Genomic DNA, 23,449 nt, shown 5'->3' on the forward strand with positions numbered 1-23,449 from the left:
TTGGACTGACTTGCACAAAGACTAAATAGTTTAGAAGTCGCAAAGTGTCCTAGGATCTGCTCATGGATGAACCAAAACTGCTTGTACCATGTGGAAAGTTCCACCAGCACCGTGTGGAAATTTTCTAAGTTCAAGGCCTTTGTTAAATCGGAGCCCAACTCCAGCTTTTCAACCTGAGCAAGCTATTTACCCGGAATACATAACAAGGGCCAGGACTACTTAGAGAGATCTGTCTTAAAAAAAAAAAAAAAAAAAAAATTCCCATTTTTTTTACTTATGTCTTGTCTCTTTTTCTTTGTTTTGTTTCTCCTCACCAAGATCCCTTCTCCTCCAGGGAATTTTTTTTTTAATTTAAAAACTGAAAACTGAGTGTGTATACATGTGTGCTTGGGTATACCACATGACTTTTCACATGTCAGTGTAAGGCTAGAGGTCAGAGGACAACTTTAGGGTGTTCTTTCTACCACAGGAACCAAAGACTAAACATAGGGTCATCCAGCTTAGTGTCGGACACCTTTACTCAACCAAGTCATCTCTATGACCCTCAAAGGAAACTTTTTTTTTTTTTTTGATAGGATTTTCACTGTGAAACAGTCCTAGCTGTCCTGGAGTTAGAGGCAGGCAGATCTGAGTCTGAGGCCCAGCCTGGTCTACATCATGGGTTCCAGGACATAGTAAGACCTGACTCAAAAGGGAAGGGACTTGTAAACCGGGAGGGTCCTGGTAAATGGGGAGAGCTGTCAAATGCCGGACTCCTGACCGGGGCCTGGCTAGAACTAGATCAGGGCAGTCAATAGTCCAGCAAGGACAGGACAGGGCCTTCTGGACCCCATCCTTGGAAACTGATGGCTGCTGAGGGAGAGTCAGTCTTTTGCACATGCCCCAGTGAATGGCTCCACACCCACGTGCAGATAGGCACCGTTAGCTAGACTCACTGAGTACAGAAAGGAGGCCATGCAGTTAGGAAGGAGACAAAATGGAGGGCAATTGGGGTAGTTGGAGGGAGGTGCGGGTGGATGCAGATGAGGCAGTTTTCAAAGGATAAAAACATACCGTTTCTATAAAAGGTAGTGAGCCTGGAAGCCTGCAGCGTGGCACACACCTTTACTGCAGCACTCGGGAGACAGCACCTGTACGCCAGCCTGGTCTACAGAGTGAACTCTCAGACTACACAGAAAACCTGTCTCAAAAGAGAAAAAAGTGTGTGTGTGTGTGTGTGTGTGTGAGAGAGAGAGAGAGAGAGAGAGAGAGAGAGAGAGAGAGAGAGCGCGAGAGCGCATGGGCGCTGCAATCTGGATGTAAAGTGAATAAATTAATTGGAAAAAAGGGTGGGGTTGGGGATTTGGCTCAGTGGTAGAGCGCTTGCCTAGGAAGCGCAAGGCCCTGGGTTCGGTCCCCAGCTCCCAAAAAAAGGACCAAAAAAAAAAAAAAGAAAAAAGGGTAATGGGCCTAGCAGTGGTGGCACACACCTTCAGCCCCAGCACTTAGGAGGCAGAGGTTGGCAGTTCTCTGAGTTTGAGGCCAGCCTGGTCTATAGAACAAGTTGCAGGATAGCCAAAGCTACATAGAGAAACTCTATCTTGAAAAAAGTAAGTAAAAAGTAACGCTACCTGATCCCCCAAGCTTCCTGAAATGATTTAGCTCATGCGATTCCAACTCCACGGTGAACCCATATATCCTGTGTTTCACTGGACAAAGGAAGTGCCAGTTACTAACACTTCAAGCCTTTGCCATGGTTACTAGAACCTGGTGCCCCAGCGTAGACATTCTGGAGAGAAGGGGGCGCCAAGATGTCTTTCTTCAACATATATCTACTAGGACACCAGCATTACTTTCGGAGTAAAAAAAGAAACCCAACCAAAGAAACAAGTAAGGAGGACTTAGCGTGGTGGGGCAGAGCAGTGGGCCATGCCTCTCCTAAACACTCAGCCACTTCCTAGTCGCTCCCTTTCCCAGCAGAGTTACAAATGTACTTTCATTACCAACAGTCAGCACAGTTAAATTGACACCGCGGGGACAGTCGCCATGTGGCCCCACTTTCTGTTATTTCATAGCATTATTAAGATAGATAATTGAGGAGGCTGGAGAGATGGCTCCGGCGGTTAAGAGCACTGACTGCTCTTCCAGAGGTCCTGAGTTCAATTCCCAGCATCCCCATGGTGGGTCACAACCATCTGTAATGGGATCCGATGCCCTCTTCTGGTGTGTCTGAAGATAGCTACAGTGTACTTAATATATCTTTTAAAACTAAACAAAAAAGATAGTTTGTTCAACCAAACAATGTCATTCATTTAGCCAGCACCAACTAGCCCCGTGCTTCCTGTTGGTGACTGAGGGTACAGAGATGGCTAGGTAACTAACTATTGAGTAACAAACTATCTCAGGTGAAACTTGTAATAGTATACAATTCAATATGGACTGCTAACCTCAAAGGGGGAACTACCTGACTCTGTAAGGTTTGGAAATCAAATGAAAAGATTTCACACAGGAACTGTCTCCGGAACCGAGTATGAAATGATACGTGAAGTGCCTCAGGAAAACAGGCAGCAGCCTGGAGGAGGAAGACACAGACCCATACAAAGTTAATTCCAAGGGCTGGCCCAAATGGAGAGTGAAGAAGGTACCATGAAGCAGACCTTGAAAAGAAGGCCAACTAAGTCAGGGTGCTGCCAACCCCGAGAAACATTTGAATCTCCCGGGGAACTGCTGAAGAATTTGAGCATATATTTGTCGTGTACTGTGAAATATATTCACAGTGACCAGCCATGCCTCACATGCAACAAAGCCGTAATATTTCCAGAACGAAGGAATGGTTTTGATTAACTATAAAACAAAGTTGAGGCCAGTTTGTAGGAGATTCCATTTGATTTAGGTCTTTAAAGTTGAGAGCATTGGGACTGGAGAGATGGCTCAGCGGTTAGGAGCACTGACTACCTTTCCAGAGGTCCTGAGTTCAATTCCCAGCAACCACATGGTGGCTCACAACCATCTGTAATGGGATCCGATGCCCTCTTCTGGTGTGTCTGAAGAGACTGACAGAGTACTCACATACATAAATTGTTGTGGTTTGCCCTGAAGTTATCTGTATTTTGATTCTACTTCCACTGCCCCAAGGATAGCTGCCTAGTCAAGTACTCAGGAATCAGGTGACTTCACCAGAACCTTCTCCCCATTGAATTTGTAAAGTACAGGTGAGGGGCAGGTACAAGATAAGATGAGGCCTGTCATTGGAGGAGAAGGAAGGATGGGCGGGAGAGAAGTTTGAAGGTAGAGGAGGAGACTGAAATAGAAAGGAGAAAGGGACAGGAGAGAGAGGGAGAGAAGCAGTTGCAGGAGAATATAGCGGGTGATGTTAAGATTCTGCTATGTTGGGGCTGGAGAGATGGCTCAGCGGTTAAGAGCACTGATTGCTCTGCCAGAGGTTCTGAGTTCAAATCCCAGCAACCACATGGTGGCTCACAACCATCTGTAATGAGATCTGCTGCCCTCTTCTGATGTCTGAAGACAGCTACGGATGGTGTACTTATATATAATAAATAAATAAATCTTAAAAAAAATTCCACTCTGTGTATTTACAGGTTGTTATCAATGTTGCATTGGTACTGGGCTTTGTATGTTTAGGTGGGCAATTATATCTTAACAACTGGGTCAAAGGTTATTGCGTTGTGTGACCTTTCTTTTTTTTTTATTTTTAAAGATTTATTTATTTATCATATACAAATACACTGTAGCTGTCTTCAAATACACCAGAAGAGGGCATCAGATCCCATTACAGATGGTTGTGAGCCACCATGTGGTTGCTGGGAATTGAACTCAGGACCTGTGGAAGAGCAGTCCGTGCTCTTAACCTCTGAGCCATCTCTCCAGCCTGTGATCTTTCATGTATAGATTTAAGTGTAATGGAGTGTGGGGCCACCACCACGGAGTTGGGATTTTGTGTTTCTGGCATGGAAACCTGCCTTGGGAACCAGATGGGTAGAGAGATGGCTGCCAGCTCAGAGAGAGGCCTTCGGCAGTGTGATATGGGATGGAGCAGAGCGGGTGAGACGCTTTGCTGACTGAGACTTAAGATATCTTGGGGCACCGCGGTGCCAGACCTAGAGGGATAAAAGACAAATCATACTTTTTTTATATTTTTACAACAACAATAAGTAAGCTTTTTTTTTTTAAGTTGATAGCAGAGAGGTAGAGGAGAGAGGATCTCGGAGAGAATGGAAATGTGATGAAGGATACTAAGTGTGGCGTGTGGCGAGGCACTGAGCAAGGCATTGTGGGATTGGGGAAGTGTAAAGCACAGGACTGAAGCCTGACAGACGCTCCCTGAGTCTTCACCCGCTCTCGTCTGTCTAATTCCACCAAAGTCCTGTTTTGCTCTCTAGTTTCCAGGTCAAATGTGGGGTTCCCTATCAAACCCTAGGACCCCACAGTGGTCTTGTATCGGCACCCCTTCCTCCACGCCCCCACCGCACCAGGCCTCAGCCATATGTGATGAGACTATTCTTATTTCAAAGGGAGAGGTCTTTTGTCCCCTGTAGTAGAAAGCACATCCTTTAGAAAACCACACCCGTCCTCACTCCAGACCTGTAGTAGCCTCTGCGGGCTGCTCCAACATACTTACCCCTGTCCTATGGGACTACCTTACCAGAAAGGAAGATGAGTGGCCTGAGATTTCCCTACCCACTTTACTTCTCACTACTCCTGTGGAGACTGAAATGTAGCCCACAGTAAAGCAGTCACCACACCCACTCAAAAATGAAATTTAAAAATTAAGAAAAAATAGGGGTTGGGGATTTAGCTCAGTGGTAGAGCGCTTGCCTAGCAAGCACAAGGCCCTGGGTTCTGTCCCCAGCTCCGAAAAAAAGAAAAAAGAAAAAAAGAGAAAGATCTGGCTGTCAGACGTTTTCCTAATGAGTGATTGATGGGAAAGGGCCTGCCCTGGGCGGTCCTAGGCTCTATAAGAGAGCAGGCCAGGCAAGCCAGGAGGAGCAAGACAGTAAGGAGCACCCATCCACAGCCTCTGCCTCACCTATTGCCTCCAGGTTCCTGCTCTGAGTTCCTGTCCTGACTTCCTCCAGTGAACTTCGATGTGGGTGTGCAACAGTCAAATAAACCCTTTCCTTCCCATGTTGCTTTGGTCACGGTATCTCATCACAGCAACAGCGACCCTAAGAGCATCTTCTGCGGGATAACAGGGATAGCAGCTACTCCAATTTGCTCCTTCTGCTGTTGTGGCATCAGAGTTTTGGCTAAACTGGCGACCTATAGAGAATTCAAGGTTGAAGACTGGACGTCAGGGGCTGGAGAGGTGGCTCAGCGGTTAAGAGCACTGACTGCTCTTCCAGAGGTCCTGAGTTCAATTCCCAGCAACCACATGGTGGCTCACAACCATCTGTAATGAGAGCTGATGCCCTCTTCTGGTGTCTCTGAAGATGGCTACAGTGTACTTACATATAATAAATAAATCTTAAAAAAAAAAAAAAAGACTGGATGTCAAATATATTTCTCCTACCAACTGCTTGCTTTCTATGTTCAGGTGCCTCCTTAAAATATAGACAGACCAGGCTGGGAAGATGGCTGACCGTTTGTGTTTGCTTCGAAAGCATGGGAACCTGTTTGAACCCCAGCATCCTCACGAAGATGAGAGAGACAGAGGCAACCATAAGCCCAGCATTGGAGGACTTAGAGATAGGCAGATCCACAGGGCTCATGAGTCAGGCCTCACCGTGAGGTTTAGGTTCATTGAGAGAGTCTCAAAAACCATTAAGGTGGAGAGAGTTGGAGAGATAGCTCAAAGGATGCTTTTGCAGAGGGCCTGGGTTCAATTCCCAGCACCCACATGACCAGTCTTCAACCGTCTGTAAACTCCAGCCCAGCACGTCTAAACTTTCTTCCATACTCTGCAAGAGTCAGACACACAGAAGATGCACAGACATATGTCCAGGTACTGCACTCATAAAAATAAAATAATGCTTAAAGAAATTAAGGTGGAGAGCAATAGAAAAAAACACCTGAAGATGGCCTCTGGCCTCCACATCCACATAGAGGCAAGTGTGCACGCACACATACCCCACTTGCACACACATGCATATACCACATGCACACGGATATATGGACATATTAAACCACATGTGATGGCACATCCCTGTAATCACAGAACATAGGAGTCTAAGCTGAAGGACTGCCACAAATTCAAGGCTAGCCTGGGCTACAAAGTGAGGCTTGGCCAACAGTCTGACCCTGTCTCAAACAAACCAAATACAGGTTATTTCTAGTTAGTAACTTCTTCTTTTTAAGTTATTTCATATATATGAGTGTTTTGCCTACTTATGGGTCTGTGAGCCCAGAGGCCAGAAGATGGCACTGGATTCTGGCACTGGATCCTCTAAGCTACAAGACAGTTGTTAGCAACCTCCGAAGGGCTAAGGACTGAAGCCAGGTCCTCTGCAAGAGCAACTAAGTAGCACTTATTAGTACCATTGTTTTATGTGTAGAGTTGTCTGCATTGAACCTACAATGGCTTTCTTCTAGCCTCACACAGAGTTTCTCACACAGAGAACTCTAACTGGGAGTCTTGAAGGCGTAGCTTCACCTGACTCTGGTTTCCAGCTAGAAGTCTTTCTTTCTTTTTTTTTTTTTAAAGATTTATTTATTTGTTTACTTATTTACTTATTATATGTAAGTACACTGTAGCTGTCTTCAGACACACCAGAAGAGGACATCAGATCTCATTACAGATGGTTATGAGCCACCATGTGGTTGCTGGGATTTGAACTCAGGACCTTTGGTAGAGCAGTCAGTGCTCCTAACCACTGAGCCATCTCTCCAGCCCGAAGCCTTTCTTTTCAGAACGTTTTCATTTCTATTTCCCACTGTTCCGACACTCTGTAAGGATAGACTGCAGTGCAGATCTATCCATGTACTGTGACTGACATCCACTGTTCTCCATCCTGAGACCCATGCCCTTCCTGCCTGAGGAATTTCGTTTCCTTTCATTAGTTGTCTCTTCCCTCCTATCTGTTTCAAGTTCTCATTTGTGAGCTATAAAACCTCCTGAGCTGATCATCTAGCTCATTACATCGTTCTTTATTATTCTATATTCTTTATTACTTACCCAGGGTCAGGCTTCCTCAATGTTATCTCTCAACTACCAATGTTTACTGTATAACAACTTAGCTGAAACATACGCTATGACCGTGTCTTCCCACATTTCCAAGAGAATAGATCTGGAGGCAGCTTAGCTGGAAGGCTCTACATCAGGGTCTGTCTTCTGACTGCAGACAGAATATTAGGAACTGCAGTTATATATGGCCAGAATTTTGGGTAGTCTCTATACGGTAAGGGGATTTGTTGATGACTTACAGTCTGTAGTCCAACTCCCCAACAACGGTCAGCAGTAGCTGTGAATGGAAGTCCAAGGAAGTCCAAGGACCTGGTAGTGGCTCAGTCCCACAAGGCAGGCAGGGGAGAGTGAGACTTCCTCCTTCCAATGTCCTTAAGTAGGAGCAGCAGAAGGTGTGACCCAGATTAAAGGTGTGTACCCCCACGCCTGGATCTGGGACTTGCTTTGTCCCAGGTGACCTTGAACTCAGAGACCTCCTTGCCTTAGTCTCCTGGGGTTCATAGCCACTTTGCCTCAAGATCTCCATGCCAAGATCCAGATCAGAAACTTGCATCTCCCAGCCTCAAGATCAGGATCACAGGTGACCCTTCCATTCTGAATTGTGGTTCATTCCAGAAATAGTCAAGTTGAAAACCAGGAACAGCCACTACAGCCAGACAGGGGAACTACTTCTAAGATGCCTAGAGGTCAAAGCCTCTCTAGCAATTAACAAGACAGCTTTATTTCTATCCGTATTGGCCTCTCCATAGGCTGTGTTTTTATAGCAGCTAACTTTCCTTGTGTGTGTGTGTGTGTGTGTGTGTGTGTGTGTGTGTGTGTGTGTGTGTGTGTGTGTAGGTGGGGGAATGGAGAAATGGAGAAAGGAAGGAAGAAAAGAGGAGTAGGGGAGAAGGAGGGAGGGAAGGGAATGTTAGATGAAAAATAGACAAACATGATAGACAGACATAGACAGATGTGATAGTAAGCACACAAATGACTTTTTTTTTTTTTGGTTCTTTTTTTCGGAGCTGGGGACCGAACCCAGGGCCTTGCGCTTGCTAGGCAAGCGCTCTACCACTGAGCTAAATCCCCAACCCCACACAAATGACTTTCTATGATCTAGAAGTAACAGTCACATTTATCTTCCTATCACACTGTTATTTGAGTCTGAAACCTCTCTTAAAGAGCCATGTTCTTAAAAGCTTAGCTTTCCAGTATGGGGAGATGACTGGGCCTTTGGGAGTGACTAATAGAAGGTCTTTAGGTCATTGGGGGTGTTCAAAGAGATTATGGGGTCCCTATCTCTTCCTATTTTGCTCTAATATGCTCTGCTACTGTAAAGTATTCCCTCACCTCAGAGACAGAGTCAAGAAATCACAGACCAGAACCTCCAAAACTATGGGAGGAAATAAAACCTTTTCTCTTTATAAACTGATCATCTTGGACATTTTGTTGCAGTGGCAGAAAGCTAATTAACACAGCTTCCCAGAGGAGAGTCACTAAACCAAGCCTCAAGGGAAGAGAAAGGAGACTCAGGTTTTGCAGGGAAGACTATCAGAAGGTGTTGGAGCACCCTGAGTTGGCTATTCCAGTAGTTTCTACATATCTGAGGAGGACATACCCCAAAATCTCCAGTGCAAACCTGAAACAGAACAGTGTCAAATGCTACATATGCCGCTCCTCCCTATACATACATGAGTTTACCTGTTACAAAAACTTTATAAGCTTGTACAGTAAAAAAAGCTAATAATACTAATAAAAATGAACAACTATAGCAATATGCTATAGTAAAAGTTACTTAAAACTTCTTCCGGGAGCCATGCAATAGCTCAGTGAGTAAACCTCTTGCCTTCTAAGCATAAAGACCTGAAGTGAGAACCCATTTTCTCAGTAAACAAAGCCAAGGATGGTGGCATGTTCTCATAACTCCAAACTTGAGGAGTGAAAGACAGTTGGACCTCTGGAATTCGTTAGCCAGTCAGCTGGCCTAGTTAGCAAGTTGCAGGCCAATGAGAGATCTGAACTCAAAAAAGGTAGTGTGGTGAGATGCCCGGAGAGTTGGATCAACACTTAAGATTCTTTTCGAGGGGGGTTGGGGATTTAGCTCAGTGGTAGAGCGCTTGCCTAGCAAGCGCAAGGCCCTGGGCTCGGTCCCCAGCTCCGAAAAAAAGAAAAAAAAAAAAATTCTTTGCTAGGTACGCACGTGGTACACAAACGCCATGCAGGCAAACCATCTATATATATAAAAGGGAAAAATATGTACTAAAGAGGGACCAGTAGGGTGGCTCAGTGGGTAGATGCACTTGCCACTGTGCCAAAGACCTGAGTTCAACCCCCGGGTCCCACACGGTGGTGGGAGAAGAGAACTTAGTCCCACAAGTTGTCTCCTGACCTCTGCACATTCCCCAAGTCGATCTCACATGCATACATGCACACGTATACACCAATAAAACATAATTTTTTTTTTGGAGACAGAATATCTCCATGTAACCCTGGCTGGCCTCGAACTGACAAAGATCTAGCAGCTTCTGCAGAATGCTGGGATCAGATGCATGTGCCATCATGTCCTGCTATAAAACAAACACAAAAACAAACAAGAAACCCCAGTTTTTTAAAAGTGGATAGTGACAGAGGATCAATACTTGAGAAGTTGTACTCTGTTCTCCATAAGCATTTCTTCCTTCCTTCCCTCCCTCCTTCCTTCCTTTCCCTCTTTCAGGGGTTTTTGCTTAAAACAAAGTATTACATAGCCTAGGCTGGCCTTGAACTTGCTATGTAGGTAAAGCTGTCCTTGAACTGACCCCTCTGCCTGTCTCCACCTCTTAAGTGCTGGGACCACAGATATGTCTCCCATGCCCAGCTTTTATTCTGGACTTTCTCTTTTTCTGTTTTGTGTGTTGGCTGTCCTGAAACTCATTCTGTAGACCAAAGGCTAGACTCTCAACTCACAGAGATCCACCTGCCTCTGCCTCCTGAGACTAGGACTACATCCCATCCCGGTCCCTTTTCTGGGTATTGTTAAAAGATTCCGTTCTTAAAGTTGTATGAATGTGGGAGGAAGGGGAGGGTGCAGTACAGTCCCTGGGGAGGCCAGATCCCCCATAGTTGAAGTTAATGTGACTGAGCTGAGGGCAGGCCCCTTGAAAGACTGATACACATTCTAACTTTTGGATGTCTCTCCAGCCCCTTACTCTGGCATTTTAATCTTTCAATGCCATGACTGACCTAAAAGAAGTGAAACTCAAGAATATGAAAGCACAGATGGAGGAACTAGTGTGTAGTTTAATTTCCAAGGACCATTTGTCCTCCTTCTGGTTTTCTCTTTCTATATACTTTTTCTTTTCTCTACGAATATTATACATTACTTGACATTATTTTGTTTCCTGCCTTAGCTCCTCTTTCTCTGAATCTTTTCCTCTGAGCTTATGGAGGTCTGTGGGTTTTTTGTTTGTTTTGTTTTGTTTTAAGATTTATTTATTTATTTATGTATTGTATGTGAGTGCACTGTAGCCGTCTTCAGACACACCAGAAGAGGGCATCGGATCTCATTACAGATGGTTATGAGCCACCATGTGCTTGGTGGGAACTGAACTCAGAACCTCTGGAAGAGCAGTCAGTGCTCTTAACCACTGAGCCATCTCTCCAGTGTCCTTTTTTGATACGTTAACAAATCTTCAAATAATCTTGGCTCTCCATCCTGCTCAGGAAGAAACAGAAAAGAGGACAAGGAGACTCATGACTGTAATCTCTTTTGGAGGGGTGGGGGTTGAGGTTTCACTGCCCTGGCTGCCCTGGAACTCTGTAGACCAGGCTGGCCTCTAACTCACAGGGCTCTGCCTTTCTCGGCCTCCCGGGTGCTGGGATAAAGGAATGTACCACCCACCACCCAGCATCATGACGTAATCACAACATCCAGGGACTGAATGAAGCGGGGGGGGGGGGGGGGGTTGTAGGAGGGCATCACAAATTCAATCCTAGACTGGGTTACCTGCTGATTTTGAGTTCTGCTCTGTCCCAGTCTATAAATTGTCTTGGGGATGGAGAGAGGACTCAGCATGAAGAGGACTGGCTGCTCTTGCAGAGGACCCAGGTTCAAGTCCCAGCATCCACACGGCAGCTCGCAACTGTCTATAACTCCAATTCCAAAGAATCCAGCACCCTCACACAGACAGGAATGCAGGCAGAATGCTAATGCACATGAAACAAAAGTAAATAATTAAAGGAAACCAAAATAATACAATATTAATCCTATTAATTCCGCCAGCCAAGAATAGGGTGTGGAAGTCGGAGGACAGCTTGTGGGACATGTTAGGATTAAAGGTGTACGCCAAGATGTCTGGTTATTTTAGCAAAATTGAGAAAGAACAGAAATAAATTCATAGGACCCATCTATCATTTTAAAAAACATTTTTAAAGATTTATTTATTTATTATATATGAGTACACTGTAGCTGTCTGCAGACACACCAGAGGAGGGCATCAGATCTCATTACAGATGGTTGTGAGCCACCATGTGGTTGCTGGGATTTGAACTCAGGACCTCTGGAAGAGCAGTCAGTGCTCTTAACCACTGAGCCATCTCTCCAGCCCTTAAAAAACATTTTTGGTGACATAATTTCAAAATTAAAAAATGTAAGACTAGTAAGAGGAAGTTCTCCATCCCCTTTGTCCTAATTAGCCACATGTTACCATTCTGCCAGTCTTTGCTTTGTCTCTTACCCTAGTTGTCTTTTTTCCAGTTAAAAATAATTCCTCATACTCTATCTCTTTACCATCAACATTTCTGTTTGTCTTTCTTTCTTTTTTCTTTCTTTCTTTCTTCTTTTTCCTTTTTGAGACATGGTCTCAATATGTATTTTTACCTGTCCTAGAACTCGCTATGTAACCAGGCTGGCTCAAACTCACAGAGATCCTCCTGCCTCTGACTCAGAAATGCTAGGATTAAAGGAGTGGACCACATACCCTGCCTGTTTGCATTTCTTTTCTTTTCTTTTTTTTTTTTAAACATGTATTTATTTATTTATTTATTTATTTTATTTATTTATTTTATTTATTTATTTTATTTATTTTATTTATTATGTATACATTATACAGCTTTCTGCCTGCATGTATGCAAATACAGGCCAGAAGAGAGCACCAGATTATAGTGAGAGTCCACTGATTATAGGTGGTTGTGAGCCACCATGTGGTTGCTGGGAATTGAACTCAGGATCTCTGGAAGAGCAGACAGTGCTCTTAACCTCTGAGCCATCTCTCCAGCCCTTCTTTTCTTTTTTAAAGATTTATTTATTTATTATATATGAATACACTGTAGCTGCCTTCAGACACACCAGACCCCATTACAGATGGTTGTGAGCCACCATGTGGTTGCTGGGATTTGAACTCAGGACCTCCGGAAGAGCAGTCAGTGCCCTTAACCACTGAGCCACCTCTGCAGCCCTGTTTGCACTTCTGAAGAACAATCACCCACGGCACAGATACAGTTTAGCAAACCGTTAGCACTCCTGTGTCATCTAATTACCTGCAGTCCAAAATTCCCGTTCTGCCAGTTGTCACATTAATGTCCTTACAGCACAATGTTTCCTCTAGGGTCTAATTAAGGGTTGAGCTCTGTACTTAGTGAGCATGTCTCTTCGGTCTCCTTTAATGTGGCACAGTTCCGCTGCCTCTGTTTCATGGCACCGACATTTTTGTAGCATGCAGGCAAGACATTTTGCAGCATGGTCCATTGGGGCGGGGTGGGGGGGAGGTAAGTGACATCAGTACTTTCAATTGTTCAGTGACTGATCCTAAGGACATAACCCCTCCATCGTTCATTCATTCCACCCCATCACTCAGTCTTGCTTGCTCCCCACACCATCGCCAGACGGGTGAGTCCACTATAATGAATTCTAAGAGACACAGGACTTACAGAGTTTTTAAATAGAGTTGCTATTTTACTGTTAGTTATTAATTTCCTACTGCGCATGCTCTATAGGTTAAACCTTATTACCGGGATGTGCATAGAGAAAAGCCATGGTCCATTCAGAGTGCAGCGCTGCCCACGGCCTAAGGCATTTATGAGGGACTTAGCGCAGAATTCCTGCAGACAAAGAGGAGCAATGTACTTCCACCCAAGCGGCCTGACCCTTGTTCTGACCACACGCACTCGGTCTTCAACCTGTCCTGCAAGCTCAGATCAGCCTCGTTCCGACTTGGCCCTTCAGCTAGCCATACCAGCAGCTTTGTAACTGAACCTATTAATAGTCCTCTTCCCAAGCACTCTTACTACCATGGTATATTTTTATCACAATTTTTCTTTGAAGGATGATTTTTTTCCCCTTTCCTAGTGGGTGTGAGTGTATTAAAACATTCAGCTAAAAAAAAAAAAGCTCTCCCTGTTCCCTTATTACAGTCATAATGAAAACTCACCAAGGTGTGTCAACACAGTCAGATCCTTCTCCTGTCCTGAATCCTTCCTTCCTTTCCCTCCTGATCAAAACCAAGAAACAACCCACAGGGCTTGGAGAGATGGCTCAGTAGTTAAGAACAACAGCCGCTCTTCCTGAGGGCCTGGGTTCAGTTCCCAGCACCCACATGGCAGCTCACAACTGTCTGTAACTCCAGTTCCAGGAAGCCACAATTTCCTCTTCTGGTCTCCACGGACAGTGAATGCATGCGGTATACATGCACTCAGACACACACATACACGTAAGACAAAAGTAAACCTCTTTTTAAACTATGCAAGCCAAAGAGGAAACGAATAGGGAGCACTTCATCCCATCCTCAACAGGCAGAGCCTCGGTTCTGTGTGGTACCCAGAGTTCATGTAGTAGCCTGAAGAAAGCTAACACTGTGCAAATCCAAAGTTCCTGGCCCCTCATCTGTAAAAGGAGAAGACGCCTACCTTTTTGTCATTGAGATTAAACACGGAGAGCCAAGGGTGGGGTTTCACACTGAATTCCCAGCACGGAAACAGGACAACCCGGGCTAAGCACTGGGTTATTTTCATGTAGAATACAGATGATGTGGGAAGTGGCTTGGTGTGCAAAGCACTTCCGGTTAGAACCTGACAACCTGAGATTCAATCCCAAGAGCACATATAAAATCTGGTGCCGGGGTGCACACTCCTGTCACACCCTATGGAGGAGATGGGAGACTCTGGCAGCAAGCAGAGGTGAGCAACAAGGGAGACCTTGTCTCTAACAAAGCGTAGGCAAGAGCGGACATCCAGGGCTGTCTTTTTATCTAGATACACACACCAGCACACGTGCGTGCGCGCGCGCACACACACATACACATACACACACATACATAGACATACACACATACACACACACGTACACATGCACACACACACAGATATACATACACACATATACAGACATACACACATACACATAAACACATACACACACATAGATACACACACATACATAGACATCCACACATACATGTGCGCGCGCACGCGCGTGCATGCACACACACACACACACACACACACACACACACACACACACACACACCTGAAGAGGGAGGGAAATACTTTCAACGCTAACTGCAATGTCCTCTGCTCAATCTTAGGCTTCTCGGTCTCTCTGAGCCACCTGGCCGGTGACCCGCTTGCTGCCCGCCTGTAAACTCCAGCAGAGGGCACTGTAGTTCCAGCTTTTCAAACAGGAGCACGTGTGGCACTGTGCAGCCAACAGTGAACTTGGCCAGGAACCCTCTGCTCTGCCTTTGTAATACATAGAACTGTATGGAACTGTACCCTGAAAACCTATACCTGCTTATAACCGCCACAGGCCGTCAAGTTCCATCCCATGAAACTAGACAGGGAGATGTCCCTGCGCCTCACAACCAGTGATGAAGCCTCCAGAGTGGGCCCACTTCCTCACTAGGGACTTTATAGCATCAGATGAGCCACTTCTCCTACAGGGGCTCAGCCTTTCCGCCACTGGTCTTCCCCAATGGGACTGGTCCAACTCACTGGGAGAGCGACCTACCAAGTCCCATCCTTTCTGCTTCTGATGCTGACTTTCAGAAATTACATCCTACATTAGAGCTCAGAGAGCTTGGGCTCTCCCTCTGGATCAAGGCAATGATGTCATATTCCCCCATCCCACTCGAGTCTGTTTGGGTGAGCAGTCACGCTTGCTGAATACCTCCCCCCATCATCCGTGCACATCTCTAAGGGGACTGGTGCTGTCAGTCCAAGTCCCCCATCTCTCCTGGACACCTCCACGTAGCTATTTCAAGAAGCAGTTGTGTGTGGTCAGGAAGAGTACCCCCAGAGCTAAGCAATTCAGGTTAAACTCATGTTTCTGCCACATGTGAGTTTGTGACCACAGGTAATGAGTAAACCTCTCCGGTGTCTCTGTCTCCTTTTGTAAAATAGTGGCCCCTACTTGACAGAGGAGGGTACATGATATTAGCTATCTTTATCCCTAGGAAATCCACTTTACCTAAGTAGTCTGAAGGATTAGGTCGCTCTGCGGCTCATGCCCCATCTGCTTTCCCTACACTCGGAATGAGCAGGCGCACCGCTAAAGGAAGACGCAGAGGCACAGAACCGAAGGCGTGTGGCAAACATACCCTGAGGATCCCGTTCCCTAGGCTCCTGTTTCTGTCTGCTTCCTCCCAAAGCACAGATAACCATCTCGCATCAGGGATGGCAGTAAACACAGGTGGCCCCCCCAAACGCACCTCAGCAAATCATCTTAATATCCCCAGGTCAATGCCACGTGATGTGACCTCCTAGATAGGGATCACTTTTCAATTAAAAACATGTTTGTGTGTTTGGCCCACATGTGTATATGGCGTCTGCACACGTGTGTGTGAATGAGTGCACCTGTGCTCATGTGGAAACCGAAGGGGAGCACCGATGTCCTCTCGTTCTCTCTACCTTGTTCCTTTGAGGCATGGTCTCCCGAAGAACTTAGAGCTCCCACTTTTTGACCAGAATTGCAGCTGGCTAACACCAGCGATCCCCCTGTCTCCTCCACGTTGGAGTTACAAGCATGCACGCACAGGGCCACACCCAGCCTACTTGTGGGTGTGAGGATATGAACTCTGCTTCTCCAGTTAGCTCGGCAAGCTAACATTCATAACCGCTGGGCCAGCCAGCTAGCTAGCCCAGGGGTCATTGTGTATTTACGTAAAACGCCATAACATCATCTCTCATCCTGACCTCGTATGAATTTCTCTCGAAGTGGTATTACCATTGGTAAACCAGCGAGACCAAGAGCTGTGTGTTGGATACTGTTGCCATTACGAACCAAGAACCTGGTACCAACCCTTAATCTAGAAGTCAGACTTCAAGGAGTCACCGAGCGTGTGGATAACTAGATTCTAGGACCCTCGATCCCCTGCTCACAGGACAGCCTACAATACAAGATCCGACCAAGTACTCTCATATCGTCCAGGATGTCTTCAAAATGCAGTCAAATCCCCAGCTTATGGAGGCCCAATTCTAGAAGAAGCTATTCACAGTCCCTCCTGTTTATTCCCCCACCAGGACCATTCAGGGCAGGGCACCAACTTAGCTATGTGAAGAACCGCTGTTGTACCACCTGCCTACAAGAGGCTGAGTGGCTCCCGAGCGTGAGCATGGCGGAGCTCACCCATTGTGCCCTCCGTAGAGAGTTCACCTCAGCAATCACAGCATGGCTCACACCCACCCTTGGCTCCCCCAAACCTGGGCAGTCTGGGAAAGTCGTGAGTCCCCAAGGATAGCTCCCAGTCTGACAGAAAAGAAAAATGAAAAACAAAACCTAAGGAACCCTAGGAGCAGCGAGGTGTATGCTTGAGTCAAGTGGCAGGCATCCAAGTGGGTGAGACTGTCACACAGACTCCCGACGCAGCCACCTTCCATATGGGAAGCCGAGAGCCTGCTGCATTGCTGCACGGGCTCTTAGAAGTAACAGAGAATATCGTCTGGTTGTATCTTAAGAACAGTCTGACGCCTGAAGACCAGAAGGTGCTCTTGCTGTCGCCTGCATTTAAAACCATAATTTACTCTCAGCCCAGATCCCGACACCCACCGGAAACACATCTACTGTTACTCCTCAACCCAGAGCAATTTGTCCATGGCTATATTGCTACTTCTACCTCGCCTGAAGCTGAATAACCAGGCTCAAATGATACCATTTCCAGAAATGACCCCTCATTGCTGGAACACACGATTAAGTGCAGACCGGTCCCGGCTGCAGGCCAGGATCCCAGAACAGCACTCCAGCCAAGCTATCAGGACAGCCAACCCCTTTTACATCTGCAGCTCACAGAGGGGACTTTTAAACTGCTCCTCACGGCTGTGGGGGTCCTCGGTTGTAGGATGTTAAAGATGTCCTTTGGAGGACAGAATGGAGAGTCGAGGATAGAGGCGGTGAGTGAATGAAGCCGGGCTAGGAAGCTAGAGGAAAGCAGGGATTGGTTGGGAAAGAATGTCACAAAAATAACATCACCCTCACCCTCGAGGAGATGAGTCAGCCATCTTCAACAGTGTCCAGAGAGATGGGTAAATACTGATCTCGTCCCTGACAAGCAGTAATGAGAAGGAAAAAAATAAAAATCCGAGGGAGTGGGTCAGAGCCATAGCTCTGGGAGAACCAAAGAGACATGGAGAACAACGTCAGATAAGAACTGGGTCTTATTAGGGGCCTGGCCAGGGGAGAAGAGGTCAAGGGCCCAGCTTCTTTATGGCTTGGGTGACAAACTGTGTGGAAAGGCCAAAGAGAATCTTGGAGCAACCCTAGACAACGCCCTTCTTTTCACCCCTCACCAGGCCATGCTGTCCTGCATCTTAAAAGTTGTCACCTCGGGGCTGGGGATTTAGCTCAGTGGTAGAGCGCTTACCTAGGAAGCGCAAGGCCCTGGGTTCGGTACCCAGCTCCGGAAAAAAAAAAAAAAGAACCAAAAAAAAAAGTTGTCACCTCTACTCTGCTTTAGGGTTCTGAGATGTGAGTAGACATTATGGTGGGCACTGCCGGACCCAACAACATGGTTCTGCCGGCTGCTGGGAGAACAGGATGTGCTCACCGGGGCTCATTACTGACAAAACCCCTGTATGGACGCGGCTTCCTTGCAACCCCATTCCCCATTTGACGTTCTATACCAATGTCAGTCGTGGGAAAGTCTAACCTGTTTGCACCTGCACTGGTCCTAAATATCTATCCAAGTCTCCCGAGTACAGTGGGAAGCCACTCAAAATCTGGGAGTCAGAGAAGAGTGGTGAGGGCTTCTTGTGAACCCCGAGTTCTTCCTCCCTCCCCTCTATCACAGGCTTGATGATTAACTACTGGGATCCTGAGAACTGAATGTCAGAGCTAGGGAAGATCCCTATGTACCTAGTTGGCACAGTGACCAGGAAAATCAGAATAAAGAAGTCCCATTTGCCAAGTACTCAGAACGAAATCTTCTCTTTCAGACCAGAAGGATGCAATGGCCACAAGGCTTCCCCCAATCACCTCAGAAGATGGTAATTATTCTGTCCACCAGAACAGCCATGAGAGGTACCAGGAAGCTGTGCGAAAGGTGCTGTTAAGATCATGTAAGTACCTTGGAGTGGAAATCAAGGAATGAGACTGAGCTCTTAAGAGTGGTTAGGATGTCGTGGCACAGTAATGGGGAGACAGGGTGCTGTCCTGTTTTCTATGACTCCCAGAACTGTGAGAATCACGGCACAATGCTGAAATAAGGACAAATGTACTTGGTGTTTGTCACGCTGCTGCACCCGCTGAGGAGAGCCAGCACCAGCTTTGTAACTTGAACTGAGCCCAAACTCCAAACAAGTTGGGTGACCTTGGTGAAGTTCCTTCAGCCATTTAACCTCTCCCAGCCACTTGAAAAATGGAGCGCTTTAGCTTCCTCCAGAAAAGCTTGTAGGACAGACTCTCAATGCATATGGTATGTCGTAGGAATCTTCAAGGAATTGTGTTCCCTACACAAGGCTGTTCCTAGCCTGGCTGTGGTGGTATGCAGCTTTAATCCCAGCACCCACCGGGAGACAGGTGGATTTCTGAGTTTGGGCCAGCATGGTCTACAGAGTGAGTTCTAGGGAAAGCTAGAGCTACAAGAGAAACCCTGTCTCGGGGAAAAAAAACAAACAAATGAAGCAAACAAACAAGCAAAGAGGAAGGGAAGGGAAGTAGGGGGAGGGAGGGGAGAGGGGAGAGGAGAGGGGGAGGGGATAGAGGAAGGGAATGGGGGAGGGAAGGGGAAAGGGAGGGAAGAGAAGGAAAGGGAAGGGAATTGGGGAGGGAAGGGAAGGGAAAAGGAAAAAAGGGAAAAGGAAAAAAAGGGAAAAGGGAGAAAAAGGGAAAAGGGAAAAGGGAAAAAGAAAGGGAAAAAAGGGAAAGGGGGAAAGGGAAGGGGAAGGGGAAAGGGAAAGGGAAGGGAAGGGAAGGGAAGGGAAGGGAAGGGAAGGGAAGGGAAGGGAAGGGAAGGGAAGGGAAGGGAAGGGAAGGGAAGAAGGGAAGGGAAGGGAAGGGACCAGGATGGGAATAGCTTTCTGCACTGGAGAGATAACTCAGTGGTTAAGAGTCCTTACTGTTGGGGTTGGGGATTTAGCTCAGTGGTAGAGCGCTTGCCTAGCAAGTGCAAGGCCCTGGGTTCAGTCCCCAGCTCCGAAAAAAAGAAAAAAAAAAAAAAGAGTCCTTACTGTTGCTGGTCTACAGAACTGGAATTCTGTTCCCAGCACCCACACAACAGTTCACTGTGACGCCAATCCCAGGGGATCTGACACTCTCTTCTCCTCCACAGACACCCAAGGTGTGGTATACACAACAGACATGCATGCATGCACAAATAAAAGAGAGAAGAAAGCCACTTCCTCTGACTCTGCTCCACCTTCCCTTCCTCACAAACACCCCCCACGCTCCTTCAGCAAACTCCAACTTTGCTTTATCAAAAAAGGCCAGCCCCGAGCAGCCCACAATCCAATCTCCACTTGTGTGGTATTCTTAAAACGACAAAGGTACAGAAACGAACAGAGCAGAGTACCAGACTTTACAGATGGCAACCCTGGATGTTTGAGGATTATCTCTCACAATTCCAAATGTCTTTTGCATAGTCTTACACGTTAATGTTCCAATGTGATGGTGTACTTCGGTCTTGTAAAATGTCACTACCGAGGGTCAGAAAAATCTCCTAGCAGTGTTTCTTATATCTCTGTGACTCTGTAATTATTTCAAGTGAGGGTTGATTTTTTTTCCCCTAGAACTGGGGGGGGGGGTGAGAGTGATGGGGGGTGTATTTCACGCTACCATAGGGCTATACCATCAGCCGTATATATAATTTTTTTAAAGGTTTATTTATGGGGTTGGGGATTTAGCTCAGTGGTAGAGCGCTTGCCTAGCAGGAGCAAGGCCCTAGCAAGGCCCTGGGTTCGGTCCCCAGCTCCGAAAAAAAAAAAAAAAAGATTTATTTATTTATTGTATTTTTAAAATCAAATTATGGTCTTTTTTTCTGTCTAATCTTGAATTTTTTTTAAAACCTTAATTCATTGACTAAATGTTACATTTTTATCTTTTTTTTTTTTCTTTTTTTGGAGCTGGGGACCGAACCCAGGGCCTTGCACTTGCTAGGCAAGCACTCTACCACTGAGCTAAATCCCCAACCCCAGCTGTTTTTCTATTAATTAATAAGTCTTAATTTTTTTTCTGTTAGAAATAACTTAAATAACCCTTTTCTTATATTTGCTGTTTTGATCTCTAAAATTTTTAGTTTAGCTTGGCCTGAGCTGTGGTGAAAGCTTGTAAATGAGTAATCGGTTAATCTGTTATTTGGAAGGCTAAAGCAGACAGACCACATATGTAAGCCTGAACAGTGTAGTTAAGTTCATCTGAAAATAAAAGTGTAAAAAAAGGTGGGGCCGGTGCGATGGCTCAGAGGTTAAGAGCTCTTCCAGAGGTCCTGAGTTCAAATCCCAGCAACCACAGGGTGACTCACAACCATCTGTAATGGGATCTGATGCCCTCTTCTCATGTGTCTAAAGACAGCAACAGTGTACTCATCTATAATAAATAAATAAATACATCTTTAGAACATTTTTAAAAATATGAAATTTTGGGGTTGGGGATTTAGCTCAGTGGTAGAGCGCTTTCTTAGCAAGCGCAAGGCCCTGAGTTCGGTCCCCAGCTCCGGAAAAAAAAAAAAGAAAAGGAAAAAAAATATGAAATTTTGCAAGGCACAGTGGCCTACCCTTCAATCCCAGCACTGGGAAGGTAGAGGCAGGCAGATCCCTGTGAGTTTGAGGCCAGCCTGGTTTCTATGTATAGTAAGCTCCAGGATAGTCAGAGACATGTAAAGAGACCCTGTCTCAAAAAACAAAAATTAATTAATTAAAAACATTAGATTATTAAAAACAAAAAATAGAGGAAGGCAGCCAACGTTAACCTCTGGTCTCCACACACACACACACACACACACACACAGGAATGAGCACACGGGCACACTCATGTGCACAGCACAAAGATACACATACACGCCACACATACATACACATACACATACATACCCACATACCCACATATACACACACCACACACACCCACATATACACACAACACACACACATACACACACATACACACATACCCACATATACACACACCACACACACATACCACACACCACATGCACACACACACACACACACACACACCCCTTATATAATATTTTGAGCAGCAGGTACTTGGTTGTATCTGCACGCGGTTCCTCAGAGTGGGTGGTGTCATTGTTTCATTTCAGGGAACTCCCTCAGACAGAAGGAAACAGAGTGGGTGAGGGTGATTGAGAAAAGATACTCCTAGCCCATAGAGATTTAATATGCTGGACAGGGATACCCAGAGGGTCCTACCTACTCAGAAGAGAAGAGATGAGGGGAAGGATTGTGGGAGGAGGTGACTGGGAGGGGATAGTGACTGTAAAGTGAGAAAGTAAAAGAAAAAAATGTAAAAGATAAAAAAGATATTGAATCAATAGACTCCATTTTGTACACTTCCTGAGTGGGTTTCCACCTTTTTCCCTACCTTCTCTGCAAGACTTAGACACGGGCTTACTTAGTAACAGGAAAATCCAAGACTAAACCATCTGACCATGAATGGTGTGAGATGCTGGAATCCAGAAGTGAGGTAGGGTGTGGTGACCACATACCCAGGATCTCTCCGCACCTGGTCACAGCAACTTCCTGGACTGTGATTTTTACCCGGAAACAGAAAAACAAGGGACTCTGGAGAAAATTAACACTTGCCTTTCTTCCAACCCATCCAGTCCCCAATCAGGTCTTCAGAGTCCCTGTGACCGACGCACAGAACTTCAGCTTCTGGCGGTCCAACAGCCCAGGCGTGCGTCCGGAAAACATCATTCCTTGGGTCAAGACTCCACGCCATTGTCTCATCAAAAGCCCAATGACCAGGTGATGTCTCAGCAGGGTCAGGGTGGGAGAGCAGCAGAAGTTCTCTTCCCACACTGGAAACTGTAGTATGTTTCAGCTCCATTTAAGGGATGAACACCTTTAGTCCCAGCGCTCAGTAGGCAAAAGCAAGTGGATCTCTGTGGTCTGTGAGTTCAAAGCCAGCCTGGTTTAGAGTTCCAGGACAGACAGAGCTCAAAAAAGGGTGTGTGTGGGGTGTCAGAGTATAAAAGCAGCTTGAGCCTTATCAGGAAAAGTGTGCTTCACATACCCTGGGCGACCTGATCTCTACATGGTGTAGTTGGATCTGTCTGCTTTGCTTTATGGGTAACACTTTGAACAGACACAAACAACAATGTATCTATCTAACATTCCCCTGGGATCCTGAGGGTGTTTCCACTCCAACCGGCATCCATTAGCAGTAGTCCTAGTCCATCACGTCTGCCCATGTGCCGAGAGGCAGTCATGACGACTGCTTTTTTTTTTTTTTTTTTTTTTTTTTTGGAGCTGGGGACCGAACCCAGGGCCTTGCGCTTGCTAGGCAAGCGCTCTACCACTGAGCTAAATCCCCAACCCTTGACTACTGCTTTTAAGGGTGTCCCTTTCCCTTTATCCTGGGGTGGCCCAGTCTGAGAGGGTTTCTCTCTTTTTCAGATTTGTGGATCATTCTCATCTCAATGACAAAACCTTCAGTCTGTACTGAGGAGGGCGCTCCTGCAGGACGAATGAAAACTAGAAGGGGTGGTGAGGAGGGGTGAAAACAGGGGAGGAGGCGGGGAAGAATGCAGAATAAACAAACTGAACTAGAAAGCACTTTTGCACACTGAGTGTGATGGGTATGGGAGTTATCCCAAGGCCCTGACTCCTAAGGGCAAGCACAGAGGTCTAGACGTAACGCGTGACAGGGGTCAGAGTAAACATATGGTGTGACACATTTGTCCTCATGGTACTGAAAGGCCT

General features: G+C 46.1%; 1 protein-coding gene across 1 annotated transcript; it reads left to right on the plus strand.

The window, feature by feature from the left end:
- Positions 1 to 1,764: 1,764 nt before the first annotated feature.
- On the plus strand, positions 1,765 to 23,296 carry Spmip11 (sperm microtubule inner protein 11). Its single transcript, NM_001134528.1, is given in 4 exon segments — positions 1,765 to 1,869; positions 18,503 to 18,625; positions 22,348 to 22,492; positions 23,144 to 23,296. Coding segments are annotated over 4 exon segments (396 nt in total). The 5' UTR covers positions 1,765 to 1,790; the 3' UTR covers positions 23,193 to 23,296.
- The last annotated feature ends 153 nt before the right edge of the window (positions 23,297 to 23,449 follow it).

The sequence above is a fragment of the Rattus norvegicus genome, chromosome 7 (assembly GCF_021556685.1).
Source record: "Rattus norvegicus strain SHRSP/BbbUtx chromosome 7, alternate assembly SHRSP_T2T, whole genome shotgun sequence".
NCBI lineage: Eukaryota > Metazoa > Chordata > Mammalia > Rodentia > Muridae > Rattus > Rattus norvegicus.